The sequence below is a fragment of the Clinocottus analis genome, unplaced genomic scaffold (assembly GCF_023055335.1).
Source record: "Clinocottus analis isolate CAN_PGR_092001 unplaced genomic scaffold, fCliAna1.0.p SCAF_4, whole genome shotgun sequence".
Taxonomy (NCBI): Eukaryota; Metazoa; Chordata; class Actinopteri; order Perciformes; family Cottidae; genus Clinocottus; species Clinocottus analis.
In genome coordinates, this window is record NW_027176153.1 from 11838787 (window position 1) to 11865686 (window position 26900).

At 41.6% G+C, this 26900-nt stretch overlaps 2 protein-coding genes and 1 long non-coding RNA gene across 3 annotated transcripts; 1 reads left to right on the plus strand and 2 right to left on the minus strand.

Annotated features, from left to right (window-relative positions):
* Positions 1 to 559: 559 nt before the first annotated feature.
* Positions 560 to 10878, minus strand: xpc (xeroderma pigmentosum, complementation group C). Its single transcript, XM_068596880.1, has 14 exons — positions 10173 to 10878; positions 8911 to 9204; positions 8592 to 8688; positions 8277 to 8361; positions 8015 to 8172; positions 7766 to 7886; positions 7560 to 7649; positions 5896 to 6771; positions 5606 to 5766; positions 4522 to 4603; positions 3303 to 3434; positions 3019 to 3188; positions 2503 to 2596; positions 560 to 2272 (listed from the first exon to the last, which is right to left on the minus strand). Exons 1-14 carry the CDS (start codon positions 10270 to 10272, stop codon positions 1949 to 1951), a joined length of 2784 nt encoding a protein of 927 aa, XP_068452981.1. The 5' UTR covers positions 10273 to 10878; the 3' UTR covers positions 560 to 1948.
* Positions 10879 to 14366: 3488 nt separating this feature from the next.
* LOC137799962 (uncharacterized) lies at positions 14367 to 16876 on the minus strand. Its single transcript, XR_011079468.1, has 2 exons — positions 16406 to 16876; positions 14367 to 14626 (listed from the first exon to the last, which is right to left on the minus strand). It is a non-coding gene; the product is annotated as an uncharacterized lncRNA (long non-coding RNA).
* On the plus strand, positions 16185 to 25245 carry dalrd3 (DALR anticodon binding domain containing 3). The gene is made up of 13 exons (XM_068596881.1): positions 16185 to 16659; positions 18071 to 18378; positions 18674 to 18999; positions 19276 to 19334; positions 19505 to 19606; positions 19701 to 19765; positions 20106 to 20164; positions 20297 to 20379; positions 20879 to 21005; positions 21273 to 21331; positions 21464 to 21580; positions 21697 to 21765; positions 22348 to 25245. The coding sequence occupies exons 1-13, from the start codon at positions 16426 to 16428 to the stop codon at positions 22465 to 22467; spliced, it is 1728 nt and encodes a 575-aa protein (XP_068452982.1). The 5' UTR covers positions 16185 to 16425; the 3' UTR covers positions 22468 to 25245.
* Positions 25246 to 26900: the final 1655 nt, after the last annotated feature.

The window sequence follows — 26900 nt, forward strand, 5'->3', positions numbered from 1 at the left end:
TTAATTACTGTAGTAACTTTAACATGTATCTGAATAGGTTGAAGTTTAGACATTTTATCAAAACATGTGCAGTACAAAGTATCAGTGTTGCTCTGCAGGTGTTGCTGCTCTGCAACCGGATGGAAACATTGCACTCCAAATGTTTCAGTTTTTAAGGTATGAGACCAGTGGCCTTTTGAACAATCCATTACCCTCTGCGTGGCTTCTCAGCAGCAAACAGAGGGATGGGCCCTTGAGTTTATGGCTTTGATAACTTTACGTTTGGTGTTCATGCACAAAAAATGTCATTCATAATAGTTAATTTAGCTACTGGTGTAAAATTACCAGCATTACTTAAACATGTTCTTTGGATTACAATGAGTTTTGTGTGAATGTTCGCTGAAAGGAATTGTCAAAATTTCTTAAGAAATATTAAAATCTAGTCAGAAATCAATAAAATTGATGTAGCAATATAACAATCTTTAGTCTTACAACCATTTGTATAATCACAGAATGTTAAACTCGACATCATTTTGAGTTCATACTGCTTTAAAAACATCCAATAAATGCAACAAAAGCAAACAGTCAAAATCTTTTTAATTTTGTTTAGTTTTTTGCTTTTAACTGGTATTATATCTTAGAAAAATACTTTTCATACAAAAACAGTTCACCATTTTAAATACAGCTATCACCTGCTGTGTACAAAAACACGTACAGAGACACAAGGTGTGAAACATGACAAAAGTGTGAACACGATGAGTAAGAGGCTGAATGTGAGGGCTGATTCAGAATACAGCATGAACTTGTGCACCTCTCGAGATGGAGCAGCCTAACGGAAAGATAGACAGAGAGGAAGTACAGGATTTGTGAGAAGTTGAGACAGACAGTGTGTGAGTTAAGAAATCATTTACCAACTTCTTAACTGCGATGTTCCTGCTCAAACCTCAAGCCACGGGTTACATGGTCCACATGTGCTCCGGTCTATCTGTCAGATGAGTGGATCCGACAACCCCAAAATAGCTACATCAACTTAAAAGTGCACAGTAGCAGGGCTCGGGCTTGTTCCAGAAAACATGACAACCAGGAGATGCAAAGTGTTCACTGGAACGACAACAACAGTACAAGTTCCTGTTTTCATTGAGTCAAGCTACATAGAGTACAGTCAAGTCAGTAAGAATGGCTGCGGTCCAGTTGGTCGTCACGGGGGAACCATGTTTTTTTGGAATTAGATGAAATGAATCAGTAGCAGGCAGTGGATCCACCACAAGCTATGGGAAATATGTTTATGTCTCAGGGTGTAATTTGCCTGTTTTGTAGTGTTGTCATTTGTAGTGTTGTTGGCACACAGGGTTGTTTGTGTTTACAAGACACACAAGCCATTAATTTAAGTTGGCATGAGCTGTACCGAGTGTGCTGAACTGAAAGGGAAACTATGTCCACCGGGCTGAAACCAGCACTGTACAGATCGAGTTTTGGAGTATGGAGTATTTATCTCATGTCGAACACGCATCTGAAATTGTAAGACATCGGTTCTCACATTCATGTTGAGTCTGTTCTCTCCAAGGAAACCTGATAACACTTCTCAAGAGCTTTGCAGATTTGATAAATCACGTTCTGTGTTTTCTTGCTCCTTGGCATGGACTATTTCTACTAAGATCTCATGTAAAAGGCTAACAACATGAGCTCATGGGAGTATGCACCGTGATGGTGGAGAAAGAGCAGGTTTAATGCAAGTACAACTGGATCAATCTGCAGATCAGTTCCTCCTCTCTTTATGACGTTACAGCCAAAGGTTCCAAGGATGACTAACCTTGTAAAAATTGATTTAAAAATGTGTTATACCTGAGGCACACTTTATCCTGCTTTTAAGGAATGTTACCATCTTACAAGGTAAATATCAGCATCAGTCAGTCAGAGAGTAATTAGCCTTGATTTAACTAAACCTAAGTGTGTTTTTGGTTCCCTGACATCACACTTTCTCAAAGGGGAACAAATGCTTCTCTTGTCCTCTCTTTTCTCGCTTTGTCGTCGTCTTCCTCTTCAGCCCGCTGATGCTCCCTCCGTCCTCCTCTGCTTGTCTGTTTTGGGGCCAGGACATGGCCAGAGTCTCAGACGCCGTCTTGGCTGAAGGGCTTCCAGCCTCAACCTCCTCCTCATCTGACGAAAGCCCGCCAGTCTCCTCGAGGCTCCCGAGTGCTTGGTTCTTCTTTCCGTAGCGCTGCTTCAGTTTTTCTCTGATCAGGAGCCCCTTCACCAGCAGAGTCCAGTTGGAGATCACCCTCTTTTCTTTTTTCTGGAAAGTAAAAGGGAGGAAGCGTTGACGTGGCGTTTTGGTGCCCAACAGGTTTTGCTTTTACTTGAAAGTAAGTTGGTTCTATCACTCACTCACTCACTCACACACACACACTCACACACTCACACACACACACACACACACACACACACACACACACACACACACACACACACACACACACACACACACACACACACACACACACACACACACACACACACACACACCTCTTTATCCCTCTGTTTCTGAATCTCTTGTTCCTCCAACCAGGCCGCTCTTAGAATCTCCTCATGCTCCTCACACACAATGTAGCCATCAGTCCTGAAACACACACATTTTAATATCATTTACTGGATATCAAAAAGCATTTAATACGTTTTTATCACATTTGCTACTGATGTCAAGAAAACTTGCTCATTGAGAATTCAGCAATCGATCCAAGATAAGTGGTTAAGAATAAATAGAAAAAAAGAAATCAAGCCAATATTTGTTTTTACACAGTTAAAATAAACATTTTGCTAGTGATTACAATGAAAGTATTTTCTTAGGCTCTTTAACATGAAATAATGGCATATGTAAGGATTTTCTGTTTTCTTACAGGTGTTAGAAAACTACCCTGCATAAAAATCCCTCGCAATAAAAATCATCAGATACAATGCAGCTAAAATGACTGACATACTTTTGTACTGATCACACTCGCCTACTTCCTGGTGTTTTATAATCCCCCCTCAGTGTTGTCTTACACAGCATGCGAGTATCCCGCGTGGAAGTCAAAGCCCAGGACCGCAGGGGCGGCGTCCATGTTCAGCTTCTTGGCCACGCGGTGCAGGTTGGGCAGCTGGAGGTGAATACAGCCCACCGGCAACATGCAGGGCTTAAACAGGTAGACGTTGCCGTAGTCGTTACGCGGAACCTGGAGATACAATCACAGAAAACAACTTAATGTATTGGTTGTTCATGAAATTAAATAAGTATTTGAAGCATTTTTGCTGCTCTAGTGTGCACATTTCCTCCTCGTTATCGTTACCTTCCCATTCACAGCTATCGGCGGCTGGTACTCTTCAGTCTGCCATTCTCCAAACAGAGCCAGGTCATTCTCCTCCTTCTGCTCAGACGCCATCCTTGCTTTGCGGGAACGGTTAGAGAAGCCCTTCACCATCTGAAAGAGAGCGAGACAGCAGGGCTTTTATACACGCCGTCTCCTGGCCTCCTCATGTCAGTCACAGTTGAGGCTGAATAGTCAATATGTCTGACCTTGTCACCACAGACAGGTTAAGAAAGGCACCATGTCAGTGTTAGTGGAGATAAACATTGTAAGATGATGGTCTGCGGTTATGTTTTCCTGCAAAGAACTATATGTTGGCATTGTGTCTAATCAGTGCCCACTGGCTAAAATAATTAAATGCAGACTTATTCAGCTTGCTGACAAAGAGACTTGTCACGATCATCAGATCATTGTTACAATTTAGACAAACAGAGATTTAATTTCATCATTGGTCCCCTAAGTATTCAATAAATATGCAGAAAAACATCACTGTTACAATACAAAACTGTCACTGACAGAAACGTAGCTTAGCAAATTTACAAATTTAACTTGAACTGTTAAATGTGTTTTGGCTCTGCATGCTTTTTTTTTTTTAAGATCATAAAGTAGTGATGCATTCTTGAGGCACCTTTAAAGTACATCTCAGTATAATCAGTCCAAAAACCAGAGTGACTTTTGTCGACACAGCCGAAGAACAATTATGTTTCCTCAAGAAATTGAATACCATGCTTCACAGCAACATTGCTCTTTGGTTTTGGCTACAAGTCACCGCTCAAATCGACGGGGCCTCGTCCGCTTCAATGCTCGGAATAAAACTATGATGGAGGAACGGTGGTTCTTTGAACAGCAGTGTGTTGTTTAGGTAGGTAGGTAGGACGGACAATTTTTTTGTTAGACACAAATTACCGGTATGTCCTTTAGTACTGTACTGTGTCTATTGTTATGCACCATTCAACGAGCCAAATTCATTTTACTTGGCGAAAACAGTTCTGCTCATGAAGTTGTTCACCTTATTTGGTAACATCAGTCATGGATCATGCAAATAAAAAACTGCTAGACTGATTTGGCAAGAGTGGAATTAAGTCGGAGAGGAACAGAAATAATAGAGAAACCAACTAAAAGATTGAAAGTGATGAAAGAGAGAAAGAAAAGAAGAGAAACAAATAAAGAGAAGCGATTTGAGAAAAATATTCCCACTCACCTTAGATGGTTCCTCTCCTAGTCTGACAGTCCGTGCCTCTTTCAACCAAGTGTCTTTGGAGTGGAGTGTGTGCACACAATCTCTAAAGAGAAAGACAATTTAAACATGATAAGAATATTTTGAAATAGTTTATTCTTTCGACAGAACATTTGAATTTCCTTGCAAAAATTAAAGTAAAGCTCATATAAAATAAAGCTCATGGCTTGAGTCCAATGCTCACATTATTTATTTAAGTTGTATCTGTGAATTAGGATGAAGGTGCCTGATAAACATCAACAGTCAGCAGCAGATGTAATCTACTGCCATCAGATCACTATGAACATCTGAACCTCACAGCTTCATGCACGTGACAGTTTAACTCCACTTTCATGGATTACGCCACTTTTATGACGTAATCCATGTTTAACGACTTCCAACACAATAATATCAGTGCTCACGTCAATTGCATGTCTGTCTTATAAGCAGAGGATCAGAGGTTTGAATCCCAGCTCTGCTAATTTTAGTCTTACACATTTATTTTTTTGGGATTGAACACCCTGGCCGGACTGGACCCTGTGGCGGGCCAGATCCGGCCCGCGGGCCGTATGTCTGACACCCCTGGTTTAACTAATCAAAGAGCACCACCAGGTGGACACGGGGGCTCACAGCCACACTTCATTTAGACACACTGGTGATCGTCCAATGCACCTGGCCAATAAAGGCCAATGAAGGCCTGGACACTGACACTGATATAGCACCAGAACAAGATGGTCTCATTTCCCAGACAAGTTGAGGCAACACAACTCATGCTGCATTCAGATGCTTCCTATTTTTAAGTTCATGACCAGGACCACTGTAAACTGAGACAACTTCTATGATGCGCTACTGCGCGAGTGGTGATGTTTTAGTTCAACACACAATGACCTTCTCGCAAAAAGTCTACTAGACTAGAGAATGGTCTGTGTTAAAAAAACAGACAAGATTTTACTCCGCTTTTTTGCCTCATGTCATCTTTGTCTTTTTCATTCACTGAGTGGAAAAAAAAACTAGTGAACCATAAGGGGCCAAATTCACCCCAAATAACTGCTGACTGAATGCCACTGACCTGGAGTACACTGGCTCTCCCCGGCAGTATCCCAGTATAGTGGCTGTTGATGGGTAGATAACTTCATATTTCAGCAGGTGTCTCTTTAAAGCATACAGCGGGTGGTTCTTATACTCCGTTATTGAGATGGGCAGGGGTGTGTTCAGCAGTTTGTTCTGGAGCTGGAGGGAGACAGAGAGAAGATGGGTACCATCAATAAGTATGAAGGACAGAATATGAAGGTGAGAAAAGTAAGATGGAGACTGTTTGTGTGTAAAAATTAAATCATTGGCTCTGTCTGAACGTCTCACCTCCTTCTCCTCCTTTTTGTCCCTCTCGTCCTCGGGTCCAAGGAACGACCCAATGGTCTCCTCCCACCACTCCTCATCCACCCGCCTCTTCCTGGAAGAGGTCAACCAGGTGGGGTCGTACTTCCTTCCCAAGTCCTTCAAAAAGCCATCTCCGTCCACCGACACCACGTATGTAATTGGCAGAGTTGCATTCTGGGAGCAGAGTTGAGGCATCCCAACACCGTGGTCCACGTCAACGCAAACCCAGGACGACGTTTTGACCAGAAACACCTCCAACCAATCGTCCGCTCCAGGCCCCTTATGCTTTCTCCCACTCCTTTGCTTTGTTTGGTTGCGCGCAGCTCCTTCTTCATCATCATCTTCCTCCTCTTTCTCACAGTCTCTGCCCTCCTCATCTTTGATCTGTTTTTTCCCTCCATCACTCCTTCCTTTCCGAGCATTAGTGTTCGTCGTGTTGGCTTTGCTCGTTCCTTTCCCCTTCTTCCACTTTGTGGATTTAGCTCCTCCCTCTGAATCCTCACTGTCTTCCTCACTAGTCACTTGAAATTCCTCCTCTTCACTATGCACCCTAGCCTCCTCCTCCCCTCCGCTGTCACTTTCTTCCTTGTAGCTGACTTTAGAGGCGATGCTGCGACGTTTTGAGTTCTTTGGTCTCTGCCCTCCCGATGGTTTAGGCTTCTCCTTTACCTGGTCACACTCTTCCTTTATTTCTTTCGTCTTTGCTTTCTTTCCCCCTCGACTTGCCGGGATCTTCCCCCCTCCAGCGGGTCTCTTGGTGCCAGGAGAGACCTTCTGCTCGGGGGAGGCGGTCTTGGAGTTTTGCTGGGTTGTGTTGCGCTTTCCTGGGGCACCGGTAGATTTTCTAGCCGCTTGGCCCTGCAGAAAGAACAAAGTATGAGAGCAGAAGGCTCTAAAAACTAATTAACAGCCTGTGTCGTGTCATCAGTCTGTAATGAACAGACATCTGCAGAGGCAAAAGTGTACATTTAAGAGAATAACATGGATTAATATGGATGGATTTTGCTAATTCTCAGGCCAGAAGTACCAGGGGCCACAGTCAGCTGTACCTTCTGAACAACACAGTTGCAATTGTGAAACTGTAAGAAAACTAGTTACCAACTGTTAGCAAAAAGTAATGGATACTCAGGTAAGAGAGTCATTGAAGTAAGTTAGTTAATAAATGATTGAAACATCAAGTTTTTGCTAACTTCCTCCAGGTGGTAGTGGTATGAATGCAAACTTGCAAACCATAACGACCTAAACATTGACAGTTCCAGCAGTATGAAAAATAACTCCTGTGGCCACAAATAATTAAAGATGTTTCACAATGATAAAGACAAAAAAAGCAAACTATAAACCCATTAGTAAGTCATCTTGTTCTATCTAATGAGTGCCAAGATTTACATTTCAATAAGATATGTTTTAGTAATTTCATTGATGCACTCGACTTAACCCTTTAAAGGTTAACCTGTTTGAACGAGCACTCGAGATCCCGCTTCATGCTTTAATGCTGAATGTGTCAGTATTTAAGTGTGCATCTTTTCATTTTAACACCAGTCTGTATTTAGTTGTCGGTAAACTTGACTTGAGTCAGAGTTCTCCGTACATTTAAATGAAGCCATTGGCTCAGTGTGGGTGCTGTATTGACATCAGTCTTGACGTACCTTGGCTGATGGGGGTTTGAGAGGAATCGGCTGCAAAGAAATAACCAATCGGCAGAAAAACTGCAGGGACCTCAGGACCAACAGAAACAGCTGCAGGACACACAAAACACACACAGACATAATTATTCAACCAGTTTATTCCATCTTTGAATGTTCACTCAAAAGACTGAACCTAAATTGGAGAAATCTTGTTCCAAATCACCAACATTAGTCATCTCCTCGTGGTTTCTGGCAGACAGGCTGGCCAGCCGCCTCTCCAGCAGAGCGCGGGGGTTCTGACCCTCTTCACTGGGAAGACAGGGGTTGAGAGTGAATGTTGATCTGAACCTGAAAAAGGAAAAGAAAGAGAAAGAGAGAGAAAATACAGGGGTTAACACACTAAGGTAATAATAGTGACTGATGAAGGTGACGTTGATGACTCTGGAGTCATAGCGTCATATTCGACAAGCACACACCATTTGAGCAGTCCGGAGACGTAGTTTTGGTCGATGCGTTCCTTGGAGACCATGCTGAAGTGGCTGGGCAGCAGCGACAGAGTGATGGCCAGCAAGTCCGGTTCACTGCACAGACGGCCGCGGAATATCCCACTGGCTATCAGGCACAGCAGGTGGACCTGCGAGACAAATCGGAGGTTTGCAATGACCACAAAAATCTCACTGCGGGGACTTCAAATTGGATAAGGACACAGCGGGAAGGAGAACGTATAAGTGTCTTCACCTTGTGTGTGTCTATCAGCACGTCCTTCTTGTATCGGTTCACCATCCGCCTCATGTAAGTCTCAAGCTCAGCCTGCCTCTTCTGCCTGGCCAATGAGAAATTAGAATCATTAGAGGAAAACAGATGTTTCCCCATAGTGTATACTCACACACAAATCTATAATAAATAAATTTAAACTTGCACCCTACTGGCAGTTAAAAATCATACACTTTGAGATTGTAATCGGACAGATCACAAACAGAATACTTAAACTTTTTTTTTTTCCAAACAACCTCTTTAACTTTTTTTTACACTAATACTCAAATGTCTGCTTACTTTTTCCTGACTTCTGGAGTCTCGATCTCTATCTCAACGGGCTGGGAGGGCAGGACGGGTTCTGGTGGTTCAACTGAACCCAGCGGCCCAGAAAGCTCTGGTCAACACAGACACACTCAATTATCTTCTTGCTGACGGTTCCTTCTTTTCTCCCAACATGCTACAGTATACATATGAAAACAATATCTACCAACGTTCTTCTCACCTTTTTTTATATTAAATGAAAAAGAGTCAGCAATGTACTCATACACACACACACACACACACACACACACACACGCAACGAGCTGTTTTACGCCGATCTCTCTTACTCACTTACCTTCCACTTCCTCCCAATCATCCTCCTCTTCGTCACTGTCCTCCTCCTCTTGTACTTTCTTGGTTTCCTTGGCGCTCACTGTAACCGCAGGTGCTGCTGAGGTCACCGTGTCAACGTCATCTTCACTGTCAGACTCCTCCTTCACTGGCAACTTGAAGTATTTACTGGTTTTGACAGCTTTTGCAGTTGTAGATGTGGTGGAAGGGGCGTTCCTTGACGCTTGTTTTGTGGAGGCACGTGGTTTGGGTTTAACCTTCCTCTTGAGCTCCTCCTCTTCCTCTGTGATGACATCACCTGGAAGGGCAGACGGAGGGAAATAGTTTTACTCTGCAGGGTTTGAGTAATGATAAAGACTGAGTAGTTTAAAGTGGTACAGTCAACCAATGATGATGATGATGTCTATGATGATGGTGATGATGAGAGAATAAAGAGCACATTTCAAAACATGCAATTAGCATTATGTATGGTGCATGTGTTACACATGAACACACAGGACAGAAATGGTCCTGATTTGTTGTGTAATTTGTATTGTTTAATATAGCGTACTGACAATTAATACAGTTGGAGTAATAATGTAAATGACAGAAATGGTCCCTTAGTTCTAAAAACAAGTTTTGTGTTTTGCTGAAGTGGAGCACAGATGTGGATCTGGGTTAACAGATCCACTCCAGTAACCATCCATATCACCCAAACACACACCTGCACTCTGGCTGCTTGAAAAGTGTATTTTTGGTGGCAACAATAACAAAACAGCCATAAATAGGAATCATCCAACACTGTGCATAGGAGTTTAACCGTTGAAGACCCCCATGAAGATAACTTTGACAGCACTTACAAAAGATAAACATAAATTATATTTCATCATATTTGTTTATGTCTGGCATTAAACGCAGTTTATTTTTTACATCTGCTGTTAGAGCTAATTGACATGTCACTGAACCTACACATCCACAAGAAGGTCATGCAGTGATACAATCTAGTCTGCAATCAGCTGTGATTCATATACTTATAACCACCTGAAACGGGATGCATTTTGCATGAATGTGGTGTATGCATAAGTTGCAGGGTTACATAGACGCACATAGACTATATGAATGAACAAACCGCTCCCTCCTTACTTTTACAATCTAGTTATTTTCACGCTGACAAAGAAGCATGCAAAATGCGTTTCTCCTATTAATATTTTTTGGGGGGGATGCAAACTTCCCACATGCTTTGCAGTAAACAGGTAGGATGAGCACTGAAGTCCTGGCTTTTCATACCTGCATCGTCCTTCTTCGCTCCTCCGCTCTTTGCCTGCAACGCTTGCTTGAGCTTCTTTGTACGGGCCTCTGTCTCTGCACGGCCGCTCCGCTTGGCCATGCTCTCTTTCCTCTCCGTCACTCGACCGTGGTTCTTCCTTTGGGTCTGAGCGTCTTTCGGGTAAAAGCTAGACGGGCGGAAGTCGCTCGGCTCTCCACATGTCGTTGCGTAAGAGCAAGGAAACAGCACTTATTCAACATTTCCACCTGCAGCTTTCATAAGTCAAGAAACAGCTCTCCGCTTGTTTTGGAGGCAGAACTCTGACGTCACGTCCGCTCTTTCTTCTTCTTCGCCGTTAATATGGCACCTGCGCAAAGTCGCCCGACTCGCCTTCTTCCTCTAAAACCTTAACTAAATCTCCTCTCAGCGTTTCAGACCGACACACGACCCATCTGCTGTCTTGACTGAAGGGCCTCTTAATATTTAGTTTGGTGTGTTTTTAAGCTTTGCAGGGTAATACCACCGTGTGGCCACGGAGGGGCGCTGTTGCGCCATATACGAGGCTTAAAGACAGCAAGATGAGGGGTTCATCCTCCTGATATTAAAGTGTCATCTCTAAATTTCACAGTTTTGCGGTGACACGTCTATATTGTTGTTTGGATAAAAGAGACACTCGTGCCAGGTGGCTACACAACCGTTTGCGAAACAAGAGCATCTGTTCAGTTATTTATTATAAGTATTCAGCCGGAGGCACATAATGAGTTCAAAAGTAGAATAATGCATGTCTAGATCCACAGCTGATCTTAAAAGGGCCAAACCAGGTTATTCTTTTATGGTGCAATGTGTGGTGTAATCATAATGCACTTACATACTGGAAAATTAGTTAAATTTGTGTCATTACACTTGCCAAAAATTGCCAAATGCTCCAGTTCATGTTTGATGGCACAATAAGGGGTTGCTAATTATCACCAAACTGAAGTGACCAATTCAGTCACAGGTAATCAAAACTCATAAAAACAGGGGACAGTGCCAAAAGAAAATGAACATGGTTATGCTTTGTTTTATTATTTGAATACCAGCACCTACATTATGCTGATGAAGTCATTTGTTGTCGTAAGAATAAACATGACGGACTAAACCACTGGACTGTCTCTAATTCAAAATGCGTCAGAACGAAAACCCAACCGAGCAGCCAGTAGTGCCTGTTTGAATAGGCAACCGGGGCACTACATTTAATGTTCAGTTCACCACTTGCAAGAAAAGGCAGCAGGGCTTTTACACTGCACCCTCTGTCAGCTGAAAGTGGAACTGCATGGTAGAAACCTGTCAACCTCGCCACACAGACACATATCTTTAATCTAAGATTTTTCCAATATACATTGTTCTTGATAGAAATCTAAATTTTAATAAAGAGTTTGTCAGTCACATCACTTAATACATCAAAGACAAGGTCCAACTGAACCTCCCTCCAAAAGACAATTTAACCTCCCTCCCAAATAACAGTGAAGGGAATGAAACAATCAGGAGACACACATAACCAACTGACAGGGTGTTACATGTGTAGACTATATTTACAGGAAAAGGTAGCAGTTCTACATGACATTTTGGACTTTGACCTGTGTAATAAATTATGCAATGATTAATAAGCATGATGTGTTTCAGGACTGCAAGACAATACAAGGCAAGTTTATTTGAACATGACATACTGTATACACAGACAATTCAAAGTACATTTCAAAATGTATTAACCAGAAAGTGCATCAATAGAAATGAATGTTAAAACTTGAGAAAAGAGAAAATAAAGACTGACGAGATGGTAAATCTTTAGGTTCCTTAGCGCTTGAGGTTTAGTCGATTCAACATATTCACACAGACATATTGCTCTGACATTGTACTCTGGGTGAGAAGAAATCTCTCTGAATCGCCAAACCGCTAACTCTGTCCACTGGGGACGAACATTTGCAGCTAAATGTTTAGCAAGGTGACATCCTTGCCTCTCTTTGACCACAGTGGAAATATTGTTTAAGGAAGCCAGTGATCCCTGATCTCCCAACGTGTGGTTTTCTTTTGAAAACTTATATCTTTTGCTACGTTTACACTGAGCGTTGTGAAACTTTGTGAAAGTATATGAACTTTATTCAGTTTGCTGCAGCAGTTGACAAATCGCTCTTCTACGCTCATCTGCAGCATGATACTTTCAGGCAAATGTTATGTGATTGTTCTGGAAGAGTCTTTCAACATTAAATGTTTTGTAAAAAAGCAAATGAATACGTCTGCGCAGAATTAAACTCTACTTTTCTCCTTGACTTTTACAAAAAAAAAATCAGTTATCCATTGACAGTTTAATGAGGGCGGGGCAAAGCATGATTAGCCACCTGCAGGGAAAAGTGCTCGACAGCGACATAATAGGATTTGATAGCATTTTACTTAAAATATTACAACTCTTGTTTTATTTTCGGGGACACAATATCACCTCAAACTTCAAGATAAGGAGTTCACTAGGCTAATAAGGGCTAAAGAGGGGGTTGCCGACCCCTAAACTAGACAAACATCTGGCGTTCTCACAAAAGGAAAGTATCAAAAGGAAAGTATCATGGAGGATGATACTTTTAAGTTATTCTTCCCGATGGAAAGCTTGAAGAAGCTGTGGATGATGGCAGGGTTTTGAGAGATGTCAGAATTTTGGAAAGACTTTTATAAGCAGTGCACTATGGGAAATGGCTTCAAAGTGCCATACTTATGTCATGATTTTAGCTGGCAAAAGAAGTACCTTTCTGTTAAACTTGCACCTGTACTTGTGGAGCAAGCCGTTTTGGCTTTGAGGAAAATCTTATGGACTGCTTTTTCAAGTATTTGTCAGAGTCTGAGCGTGTCGTCTTTGAATCTTATTGAGACGAACTCGCAAAATATTGTTTTTGTTAGTTTCAGTTTCTCAGAGATCAGTTCACTTTATTTGGGAGAGAAAAATGCAAATCCCAGAATGCACTACAACCAGACCAGTGCAGGCTGCTCATTTATTTTGATTCCTAACACCTGTTGGGGGGGAAAGGGCTCAAAAGAAACATTTCAGCCAGGAAGAAGGATCAACTCATGGTATGACCAGAGAAGCTAATGGTAGGATTCATTTGTTCTATTTAAGTTGTTTATAATACCGGATACAATTAGTATGTACATTTAGTGAATAACTTCTTTCTTTTGAAGGTTTTCAACCTGACGGTGCAGCCAGCTCAAAACATTTTAAATAAAAAAGGCTGAGTTTGGAAAAGTTGTCCTGTGCGTCCTTTGGAAGTACCAGGCTATTTCAAGTTGGGCCAGAGTTTAACAGAAAAACACAGAACTTGACACTTATCGTTCAGCTTTTGAAGGTGTTGACCTGGAAGACTTGTTGGAAATGATGGATATTCACAACTGCCAGAGGCTTCCAACAGCAGACAGCCTTGAGCAAATCTTGAGAGCTTGTCCACCAAAAACTGATTCAAGTGGCTGCTTTTGTGCCTGAACGGTGAAGCAACATGCTTGCACCTATTAGATCAGAGCTGAAAGGGATTGCAGCAGTCTATGAAGAGCTACAACCAACATCCCGAAGGATCATGAGGTTGGTCACTTACCCCAATACCCAGGACCAAGTATGTAAGTGCATAACTGAAAGAGTCAGACACCCAGCACCTCACTTAGATGTTGCACTGGATGTTGTTCACAGGAAAGAACTTCAGTCAGCGTCACACAACTTCAGAGAAGACCTGTCGCTCACATGAGGCTGTTACTTGGAGCTGCCGGTCAGTTATCACAACAACCCAGATTTTGACATGAAATTAACCAACTTTTAGAAGGCAACGTGTGGGCAATAGACATGGTCTAAAACCCACCTATTTTGAGGCCTCTGCTCAAAAATTGCATACCCAAACTAAAGGGTGTATCTCTGTGACCACTATGACGATATTCCTAAAATAAAAAAGTGGATCCGTCCTCCGTTTGCGGTGATCTAAAAGTCCGTCGTAGTGTGGACCCTCAGTGTAAATGTAGCAAAAGATTGTTGTTGTTTTTTTACACACGGAAACCTCACAAAAAGGAGGTCAGGAATTAAATCCGATACAAATATAGATGAGACTTATTTTCCGTATAGTTGTGGTTTTAATAGACCTCAATCAAGGCTGACACATCACTTTAATTGTTAGAACAGGTATGCAATGTCAATTCTCTTTTTTTTTTAAAATAATTTCATAAAAACAAACTAATTTGAGATAGATATCTCTTTGTAAGCTGTTACACCAAATACTTTTTGCAGCTCCAAACTTTTTTTTGGTCAAAAAGGGCAAAATGGCTCTTTGGATAGTAAAGGTTCTGAACCCTGGGCTAGTTTCTGGACAGAAACACTCCCTTGTTGGGACTCAGATGGGGTAGATTGCTGCCCAGTTGCGTCATGGAGCATTGTGGTGGTTTCAAGTAGGATTGCGATCAGCTGGAATTCTGCTTTCTGTTTGACACAAAAAAAACAACTGAGAAAGATCACGGTGTTAAGACATTGGCGTAAGTTTGTAGCTAAAATATCCTTGTATAAAGAAACACTCATCCTGACCTAATTAACCCCTGTATGGCGTTTTATTTTTTGTTATTCACATGTTGTGGGTCTGTTGGGTTTTTAATTCGACAAACAATTTTATGTTAATACTCAACCGATGTTTTGAGGTGGGTTACGGTGTGCGGTCGATGAAAATATGTTCTTCGCAGAAAATGAGCCAAGGCCAATAAGTCAGTTTGAAAAAATATTTAATCATTTTTGTTTTGATGAAAAATGGGTCTCACAGACCCGAACACCATACAAGGGGCAAGACAAGACAGTCTTTAATAGCATTGATATTGTGTACAGTGAGTTCTAGCCAAACATATTGTTTGTAATGTGCAAAATCAAGACTAGTATTGGAGGGTGTGAGGTTATTTAAACCTTGCTATTAATGTAAAAAGGCTACTGTCTGTTACAACAGTCATTCACAATATCAACTTTATGATGTTTATGTTCAGACTTTCTATTCTCAGTTTACTGAGTTATTTTGCAAACAAGTGGCAAACAAATTACTGCAGCTCCACACAACCTTTCGATTTAGGACCATTTACTTCATTAATTACGAATGAGTAGATAGGTTATATGAACACATTTTTTTTCTGATTTATTTTTTTCCAATAGGGTTGGTGAATACATTAAGTTTTTGGTCTAATATTGATGAACCACTTATAATAAGTTCCAGATCATATTTCTGGACCTAAAGGCACAGCAGTCTTATTGCAAACACTTCTAATCCGACCTGTCAGAGGATACTTGTTTGTAGATGGTTCACCGCTGACCTCTAGTGGCAAAGGACAACAACGACATGCCTCAAAGTGAGTTCATTAATTCATGGTATCAGACATTATTCATGAAAGTTTATTTTCACATGGTCTGTTGATGCCCAGTCGTGGCCAAGAAATACCTTTTACTGCTACAAGTGTGTATGTGTTCAAGAAGTACTTTTGTTTAATAAAAATGGTGAAAGTTAAGTTTACGCTGTATTAATCCCATGTGCCCTTTGTTTTGTTATTCATTGTAGGCTTCTTATTGGTTTTAACAGCAGACATCACATGTACTCAAGTTCTGGCCTCTCCACTCACTCTGTTAATTTTAGAATTATTTTGCTGATCACTTCAAAAAAAGGACAACAATTTGCCGCACTGTCAGGATGTATATGACAGTCAGTCATTGCATGTATGAGCAGGTGAGTAAATTGTATTAAAGTGGCCTGGATATATTTAGAAAAGCAGCTGATCATGAGGAATTACACAAGATAAACGTGTAAATCAGTAAAAAAAAAAAAAAAAAAATTTGACAGTGACACCTGCTTGCACCAGAAACGATTGTAAAGATATGTGTCCACATACTTTTGACCAGAAGGTGTAGTTAAGGTTGTAGTTACTCTACCACTCACTGGAGGGCGCTGTTGGGCAAGTCCCACTGGTCCTGCACGGAAATTCACCTCGCAAGAAACAAAGTGCAACTCACTGGTTCCGCATAACGAGAAGAAGAAAAAAGAAAAACAGCCAATGCAGTCCAGCTCTACAGCCAATATCTGACATCGATGAGCGGTTAAGTGGACGACTGGAAACAGGGCATGTAATTCAGCAGTGCGAGTTCATAGCCTGCAGCAGCAACCAGCGTGACGTGGTTTGGACACACGACTATGAGCAGGGTGTGGATGCGCAGATAGCCTGGTAGCTCGCTCACCTGCTCGCGAAGCGGCGGAGATGGACGGCACCAAGGAGTCTTCTCCCCTCCGGATCAGCCCGACCGTCCGGGCGCTGAGCTCTGCACTGCGGGGGAAGCGTGACCAAGCCCCCGCTGCCAGCCAACTGGACGGCGACCGGATCTTTCCTGAACCGGAGAAGCTTTGGTTCAAGGAGAGCAGCGCTAAAAACCTACGGAACCGGGACTTCTTGTCTCCCACCACGATGCTGAACACGCTGTATGCGGACGGACAGGTGGGTTTAATAACCGTTACCTGTTGGGTCGGCCCCTAATTTAAACGGTCACGTGCTTATTTCATGGCGTTTACGCCGTATTGTTTTCTTCTGGCGCTGGATGCACAGAAAGAGACGTATTTAGTTTGTTTGCAATCATAGCTGAGGCATGTTAAACACCGCTGGTTGACGCGTTCAAGTTCGTACGCGTTTGACACTGTATCCTTCCGCTCGGCGGTATAGTTCCGTCCTTGACAGTTTGCTAGCCAAATGGTGCGAGTGCGTTTTTGCTCTGCGCAGTGATATTTAAACGGGCGGACGGTGTTTTCGACAGTTTCAAACGTGAGCCGGCGTGACCGGAACTATCTGTTTCATTACCGCTCAACTGCGGCCAAATGACTGCTTGATTAACAAGGTGGGAGCTCTCGTCGGAGTCCTTCAAATCATAAAAACCCTAAATAGGTTTGAGGGACATCGAGACAGCTAAATCCCTGCTGACTTTGCCTCATCATGATCGACCAGACCGCAACAGCCTTGCGGCAGTAATTATTAACCCATGAGCTGCACACGCAATATGGGTCAGGCAAACACGCAGCTCACTTAGTAGCTGCACTACAACTGGAAAAACACGGAGGCCTCTTTCCGGACCTTGATTCAAGCCAGTCTTTTCGTACAACCTATAGTTATTTTGGTTACACCCCAGTGCAAATAATTTAAACCAATGTATCTTTGAAACACACACCCCTGGCACGTTGTACACGTGGGTGTGTTCAAGCATCCTCGCACAAGAGTATGCTGATATCTTTGCACGTTGCATCCTCCATCCTATGCATGCAGGATGATTTTACAGATACACTGTGTTTTTTGGAAGCAGATAACACCATATAATATTGTTCCACTGATAGCATCATTTTTAAGATTATAAGTACAAATGCATGTGCAAAAGTTGTTCAGACAGACATCTTATGGTATAAACTATTAAGTATGCTATATATATATATATATATATATATATATATATATATATATATATATATAATCATGTATTCTTCTTGATGCCATATATTATCTTGAGGGTTAACTAACTTAATTGATAATGATTTAGGATAGGAATATATACCCATTATGCCTCTGCCTCTATCGTTTCTCTCATATTGTATATTAGATCGTATACAGGCTATACTCATTGCATTGTATGTGATAACTGAATAAAACACACGACTACTAATACATTACATACAAGTACACTATCAACTCATACCCATTAAAATAAAGTCCTGTCTGTTCTTCCACTTTTCCTCCTCAACCATTCACATGTATTTTTGTTAATGCGTGTGTGTGTATTTGTATGTGTGTGTGTGTGTGTGTGTGTGTGTGTGTGTGTGTACATATATGTATATAGAGTTTCTAAATGCTCCCTTCATTCACCCAGGTCCCACCAGCAGTGATGTCCAGGGTACTGTCACTCTGTGGCAGTGGGATTCTCCCCGTGGCCGGCGGGGAGGTAATGGGTGAGGGGCTGAGGGTGAGGGTGGACCGGGCCGCAGCCTTCAAGGCGGTCCTAGCAGAGGGAGCCACACAGTACCTGAAGCCCTCGAGTCAGAGGCAAGGCTGTGTGGTGCTCAACTGCCCAGCGCTACACCCAAAACCCAACACACCCACTCCTGATACACTGACTCTGGGCCAGCTGAGGACCGTTCTGTTGGCGGACCACATGGGGGCGCTGTTGAGAAGACAGGGGTGAGTCTCTGGGCGGCCGATTTGCAGATTTCAAAATTATTCACACACATCCACTTCCTTTAAGTTACTGTCACCCGAAACAAATGTGTCTGTGCTATATCATTTACTCCTTTCTTTAAAGCAGTCTGTAGATGTCAACTTGGGTGCAATATTTTCTGACAAATAAAAGACGAAATGATTAGTTAATTGAAGACAATTAATATTAATACTCAATTGCTCATGAAAATAATTGTTAAATGCAGCCATAGATTAAAACAGCTGCCGTGGTCGGTACCAACCTCCGTACCTGTCTCAGATTTGCAGTGTCCTATTGCCCCACGCTTCCTGAAGACAGCGACATCTTTACATTCCTTCGCGCTCTGGGCATCGATTGGCCGACAACCCCAGCCAACTGGACCAATGAGGAGCGGGAGGAGAAGATACAGGAGGCTCTGGAGAACTCCCCGTATAGAGAGAGGGAAACCGAGAGATCCAGGAGGACCAGTGGTGGAAGAGGAGGAGGAGGAGGAGGGAGGAAAGCGGAGGAGGGGGAGAACGAGGAAGCTCTCAGGGTCAACCTGAAGCGAGTGTTCCAGGAGGAGGGACTGCTGGGATACGACCCCAGCCTTGGTACCTGCATAGGTGAGGTCACAAGGACATGCTACTTTTGGGACATCTGTCTGAGATTTGTGCTTGCTGAACAATAGTCATGTAGTGCACCGATGTGTTAAAAATAGCATTTTAGAAACTTCACAGCAACAAATTGCTGGTTAGTCAAAGAAAAAAAAAGTTGTGCTTTTACAGGGAGTTACATGCAGGAACTATGTCTCTCACCTTTTAAGAGAAAGGATGAGGAGGATAACAGATAGTTGGAATTATAGATTCACTCGTAACACACTGTTGGTGTGTCTGTTTTAGTACACAGAGACAGTGTTTCTCACCTGGCGCAACTGGACCTAGCCACTGCTGACTGCACAGTAAGACACACACACACACACACACACACACACACACACACACACACACACACACACACACACAGAGCTTTGGAGTATTCAAACACACTGATAATTTCCTTTTTTCTCCATTTAAAAACTACAAGACAGAGCATTGATTTAATATGTCCTTGCTGCCTCTTTTTTTCTAGGTAGCCATGGCAACAGCGTTACATGTGACTTCCTGTCAAGACGAGTTTCGTCAGCAGCAAATTGCAGTGCTGTGGAGAGCCAGTGGAGTGGCACACTTGCAGGTAACAACACACATAGACACACACGTAAACACACACACAATCTTGTTTTGCACTGTGTTCCTGTTCTTTACCTGCTCTGCTCTCTCGTCTGCAGAGACATCTGGTGTGTGGGCCCGTGAAGACTCCTGGTTCTCACCTCACTGCTGCACAATATCTGCAGTAAGACACGTCCCTGTCTTCGTCTCCTCTCGTCTTTTCTCCACATGTCTGTTTTCATTTTTAGATTCCTTTCGTCTTCCCTCAGCCTCCACTTCTCCTCCCGGTTTCTTTGCCCTTCCCCTCTTTCCCTCCGTCTCTATGTGTGCTGCCCAGATCTCCACCAGACGTTTATTATCACATAAGACACTCTCACGAGGATCTTGTCTGCACTGTGAAATTGCAGCTCTAATTGAACTCAATGATAACGACGCTATCTTCATCTCTGTGTTATCGCTGCATATTTTCAGCTGCTTTGTGTAAATGAGGCGTCTATTATGTTTTTCTTCCTCCTTTGCTCCAGGCTGAGAAGAGGTCAGATGAAGGAGGCCTCAGAGATGAAGTATGGAGATCAAGTAGAAGGTGTGTGTATTTATCGACACACTCGTTGTTTGTTACACACACCTTACTTGTCTAAGTGCCCTGGCTGATACACTCAACTACAGTTAAGGTGAGTTAACTGGAGCGAAATACCACCTCTTCTTCCTCTTGCAGGTCAGACGTGGGATGACATCATCAGGGTCATGACCTCTGCCACTGTCAGATTTGAGCTGCTGTCGACAGTCCACACCAGTCCCGTGAGTCAGCATCACACCTGTGTGTTTGCACCTGAGTGTGTCACGCAGGCAGTGTTTGAAATGAACTGTTTTCACTTTCAGACACTTTAAAACTGCCACTTGTTTAATGTACAGTATGCTGCTAAATGAAGGAATAACATTTAGATCACTTTGACATATTTGAATGCGAAGAACGTTAAATATATGAACGCAAAAAACATATGCGTGGTAAATCCCAGTGTTTGAATTACACATATGGGTACTGCATGCACATACATTAAAGTGTCCGCCCACATGCAAACATATACTATTAATACATTGTGATTCACATGGAATAAACAGAAACATTGTTTGTCCTTGTCATGTAACTCTGGACCATAAACTCACCGCACACTGAGCTATTATATGTTTATGCTGTGGTTATGTACTGCGCACGTTTTTGTCCCAAACGACTGTATTGATCCATTGTTTGACTTGACAAACCAGACACAGACAGTGACTGACAGAGCTGTCTGTTTAGGTGACACTGGACGTCCAGCGGGAAGGGGGCGTATCTACAAAAGGGCCGAGGGGAGGAGTGTTTGTGATGTATAACTGTGCCAGGCTGCACACTCTGTTCGACAGCTACGAGAGAGGAGTGGAGAAGGGTGAGAGATGTGCTCTGCAAGAGACTCCTTTTGTTTGCAGATTCAGATTCATAATACAACGTGTAATCAACAAGTAGATTGTGATATTGTTCATTAAGATGCAACATTCTTGATCAAGGGTTGAAATTCGCAAGCCACCAAGTGGATACAAGTTTATTTTTTGTGTTATATTCCATTTTAAGAATCATCAGCTTTACACAACCGGTTGTTTTAGGATTGTATTACATTGTATTGTTCATGTACTTTTCTGACTCTTTTCATCTGCAGGTTTATATCCTGAAATCCCCGAATGCTCCAAGCTAGACTTCTCTGCTCTGAAAGAAGAGGTATTACATTATTCTCTTCTACTGCTTCCATTTCTTAGGTTTCCTTTATCTTTCCATAAAAAAATAGTTACGAAAGCAGTCCGCCCAACCTTTCAGTGTTAATCCCGTCTGTCTCTGTGTTTTGACTGACAGGGCGAGTGGCTACTGCTGTTCAATTACCTCATCACCTTCTCCGATCTGCTTGACCAATCAGGACAAGCATTAGATTGTGAAGGGGGTGGAGCCAGAGTCAATATTAAGACTGAACAGGTCAGGGGATTGAGATTCATTCATCAATTACTGATGACTGATGGTTACTGTATTGAACCAAACCTTGCTGTCAGGATGTTTATCTAACGTATGTACGTGTTTTCTATGTTCCTCAGATCTGTAAATTTCTTGTGTCTCTCAGTAAAGACTTCAGCTCGTACTACAACAGAGTCCATGTGCTGGGGGTGAGGATTCATTCATTCATCAACGCTCACTATAGTAAATGGACATGCAGTTGTAGAGCGCTTTTCTAGTGTTCTGACCACTCAAAGCTCTTTCACACCTCTTGTCATCATTAATACACTGGTGAGAGGGGCTAACGTTCATACACATATTCACACACCGTAGACACAGCTATGGGAGCAATTTTGGGTTAAATTTCTTGCCCAAGGACACATCAACATGGGCTTGCGGAGCTGGGAATCAAATCGCCGATCCTCGCACCTAATAATATACTAATATGTATATTATGCTTTAATTTATTCACTGAAATTTAATTATGAGCACTCCTTCACAGAGTCTGTGTGTTGGTGATGACTGCTTATTAATGATGGTGTGTGTGTGTGTGTGTGTGTGTGTGTGTGTGTCCATCATATGAGATTAGCGTGTTAATAGGCCATTGCCCCGTCTGGTGACTTTTGGCCGACATAATGTGATTACTGTCGTGCAAAAAAAACAAAAACCCATCAGCAAAAATTAAATATTTTTCTTTGTTTCTTTCTTAATATCTAATTCTCCTTCTCTCGTCTTTCTGTTTCTCCTTCCAGGAGCCGTTGCCTCATCTCTTCAACCAGATGTTTTGTCGTCTGCATCTGCTGAGAGCATTGAGAGAGCTCTACCACAGTGCCCTGGACACCCTGCACCTCCCCCCCATCAGGCAGCTATAGCTCGGTCTCAGTCCGCTCACTCGGTGATCACCCGTTGACCCGACTTACCCGACCATCTCACGCAGTCCCCAGTTTTGTGATGGTACCTCCATTGCGTGCACGTTGCCTTTCCCCCTCATTTTGTCAGACGACTTTGTGACTGGGATCAGTTCCAAGGAGACTTCAAGAATTTAAAGATGCCACTCGAGAAATAGTTTGCAGAGATGGGATGCTTTTCAATTCTGCTCGAATGGTCCAAACAACCCACAAGACTGAGCCGACTTCCTGAATTTCCCTCATTATTATCTCCATCAGCCCCAAGTTCTGTTGCTAAAAGTCTCTCCTCTCTGAAGAAGACTGCCTGAAGAAAATGTTTTTGCCTTGCTTAACTGTTAAAAGTCCTTCTTCATGTATGTTTCCCACATTATATTTATCGATGCCACACAAATATTTATTGTCATTTGAAACAAGAAAAAGGGTGCGGGATATATATTCTGCATATGAGTCCTAATTGCTGTGTTTATGAGATTATTCAGAGCCTTCCAATCACAGTGTTCCTGCGTGACAAATCACAAGTGTTCAGTATCAACCAACCGTGTATCAGATATAACAGGTGTTCATGAGCTATTTACAAAAGCATTATGTTAGCAGCATTAGGACATTGTGTCATACATTTAGGAAATGCATGAAATGGCATGAAAATAATAATATATGTATATGAAGAGTTTTATGCCAAAAAAAAATGTTATTTATACATTTTCACCTAAGAACCTAAAATTGATCCTTGAAATGTGAATTGTGTTCCCTCTTCAGCTACCTACAGTCCTCCTGTCTGTTGAAATGTGCCATAGCTTGTTTTAACTCTCCACTACACATTATTTTGTAAGTTGGTGTTTTTTTTAGATGAATATCTTAAATTGGAACAAAACATTTAATGTACACAAGTATCACCTACATTACTCACTTCTCACTAAATGTTGCTTGTCCCTATGGATTTTTTTTAATGGATTTTCTTTTTATATCTTACTTTCTATAGAAAAGGAATGGGATATTTACGATATCCTGATTATTTACAATGACCGTCTTGTTAACCACAGCTTTAATTGTGACAGTATTAAAGCAGGAGCGATGCACAATGAGGGACTTTGATTTGCTTCCAACCTTAAAATGTTCATTGTCTCATTGTATCTGTAAACACACGTACTGTACAGTATATAATAGATACGCTATGATCACTTTAGCCACTGTTGTGTTTCTCTTGATGTCATGTTTTAACCCCTAAGGCCTCACAGCGCTGACCTTCTTCTCCCATCTCTTGTTCTTTTCTTCCTCCTCTTTGCCACCCTCACTCCCATCTCTCTGCTCCCTTTATCCTGAGTTGTGTTATTCACGCGCATACAGAGCTTCAGCTTTGCCTGTCCAAATTTTACTCCCACTGGCTTTTGGAAGTTCAAGTCTGTGTTCTTCATGGACCCGATGAGATTCTCGATGTAAAGGCGACTCAAATGCTTTTAAAAATTGGAGCAAAAATAATGCCTTTTTAAAGAAATAATGAATTAATCGTCCAATATAGGCTTGAGACAGATGTGCAAATGAAACTGAATCAGTGTAACATCGATGTACCAGCTGATAACGTTTACAGCTCAACCTCATTCCTTCCTGTCCTTAAGTCTCCTCGTATGCATCTAACCGTCAAGTATACCCGACCCCCATCTGAATGGGATTGCTGTTGAACTCTCCCACACACATCTGTCCGCCTACAGTTTCTGTGTCTCTCCTGTCTGCAGAATTAAAATAACCATGACAGACTTTCCCGCTGTGTGTTTGTCTCTGAGAGATGTACATCCTGATACTGTTATAGATAAATCCCCTCGCGCTCGTCTCCAGCACACCGCCCCGCGGCCACATGGCTCCAACAATAGCCCACACACCGCACATGCTGTTAACGGTGATCCATCACTGGAGATGGAACCCTGAGGATGTGGCGTGCCGTTTGTCTTTTTCTCCGTTTCCATCCCCTCTCTTTCGCTTCCTTTTTTTTTTCTCCCTTACATTTGCTCTTTTGGACCTTATTCATAAAATGTTGTTTGCCACACCTAATTTCTGCTGGGATTTATAGCATTTATATTCTGTCCTGTGGACTGGGGTGAATTTATTTGCTGTCATGAAATGTTTCTACTGCAGTGTACGCCAGGATGATAACGTGAGAAACACTTCTGTTTAAGTTTGTCCTTGTTGAAACTCCTTGCTGCTTTTTATTCCTCCATCTCTTGTATTTCTACTGTCAACACACAGACCTGTGTACTCTGTACTACTGAAATGCCACTCTTCTTTCATCCTTGTTTTTGTGAGTGGAACCGTGTCAAAACAGTTCCTGCATTCAAATGGGAAACCCTACACATGTTGTATGCAGCTAGATACAGATGCAAATGAAACATGATATATTCACTGTGTAATTATCCATACCCAGACTCCCATTTATTTCTTCTATATGTACGTTACTCTACCATCACTCTTTTTCTCCCTTCCTTTGTTTCTTTTTTGTAGTTTCTCTGATTTTCCACCAGTCTTCCTGATTTCCCTTTATTATCTGTGGGGCAAATCACACATGCACACGAAAGGCGATACACTTGTTTTTTAAGGTCAGCGCTGATATTCAACATACATTTACATTACATATTCACGCACACACAGCTATGTCTCCCAACCTTTCCCTTCTCAGCATTGAATACAATCTGTACTTTCCAAACTATGCTAATTGTACGAGTATGTGCGATCAATAAATCATTACTGATTCCATTCACTGGTTGATGTGTTGATTTCTAACATTTTGACTTATTAAACGGTGTTGGACCGAAAGAAAGAGTCAAGGACTCACATGTGCCAGAGATGAGTAAAAATACATCAAAATGTATTTTGATATAAAATACCCCTTAAATAAATGTATTAAACTAAAATACTGGTGCCAGAAAATGTAATAAAATACAATACATGTTGTATTTAAAATACAGAAAATACTTTTTCCTGGATGTTCCGTTTTGGTAGAGCAGAGCATTCAGGTACATAATGTACACAAAGAATATATATATATATATATATATATATATATATATATATATATATATATATATATATATATATATATATATACATATATATATTATTAATGAGACTTAAAACTAGATAAAACCCAGTGGCCCAAATAATGGGGACAGCATTCTTCATCAGGAGGTCTTCCTCACTTGCACTCCCATGAATCGATACCAAAGCCACTGATGTGACACAACAAAAATAAATGCATTTTACTTAAGTCCATTTTTTATTATGTTTATAACACAATTCAACCATAAACATTAACATAAATCTAACTCGAAAGGACTCGAAAGTGACTCGAGAGAGCTCCCCAAGTTATGGAAATATCTTCTTTTTTGTACCAGAGGCGTCCAAGGTCCAGGAAGAAAGTTAGGGCATTTTTGCTTTCAGAGACCAAAACCTCCGATACACGAAATGTGCACTTTTCTTTTTTTCCTGTGTTCTATCACCAACCAATAAAGAGAAACACTGCTATATGAACCTCTTAACTTGTCTCACAAGTGTTTCCTGTATATTATGCCTTTTGAAATTATTCAAATAGCCTTTGTGGTGAGGAGATATTCTGTATTTAGTATGCAAACCATTCGAAATTTGAGAAAAATGTCTGGGGCCTAAGTGGAGCCCATAAATTTTGTGTTGTATCAACTTGAAAATATTCATCACATAAGAATAGCTTCACACATTAGGCTCATATATATTATATATGGGCCTGAATGCCACGTTTAACTCGTCAGTTTACTGGCTTAACTATGAAAGGGGGTTCACGCCAAACGTTAAAGGCTCATCGCCATGGTTTATCGCCGTGAAAAGAGCAATCTTTCTTTCTGTTATCGACAAAAAATAACCACTGGTTCTACTTTATGCTTGTAGTGGAATTTTTTATCGGCTCTATCAATATACAAATTACAAAATACTCAAAGTACTTGAAATACGTATTTAAGTACTGCCCATCTCTGTGTGTAGCATTACTAGGTGCATGATAAAATCTAATAACTAGAATAATTGGTCCTGGTTTAATTAACAGAGCAGCTCAGATAAAATCAGTTGATTGACTTAATAATAATGCTGTTAGGGGATATTTTCACCTTGGGCAAGGTCACTGTCAGATTATAGGAGACCATGCGGGCAATTACCGAAAGCCCCTCAATTTCCTTAAGAGATGATTACTCAGCGGTATTGGTTCATGTCTACAGTAATCCTGCTGCACAGCTCATTCCCAATAAGCTCAACTTAACAATGCAGGAATACACATTTTAATCATCCATTAAAAAATATAATTAGAAGCAACTTAATAGTTAGGCTGATTATGTTGTCGCAGTGTCTTTCCTGAAATGATTATGAATGAGATAAAAGTTGCTTCC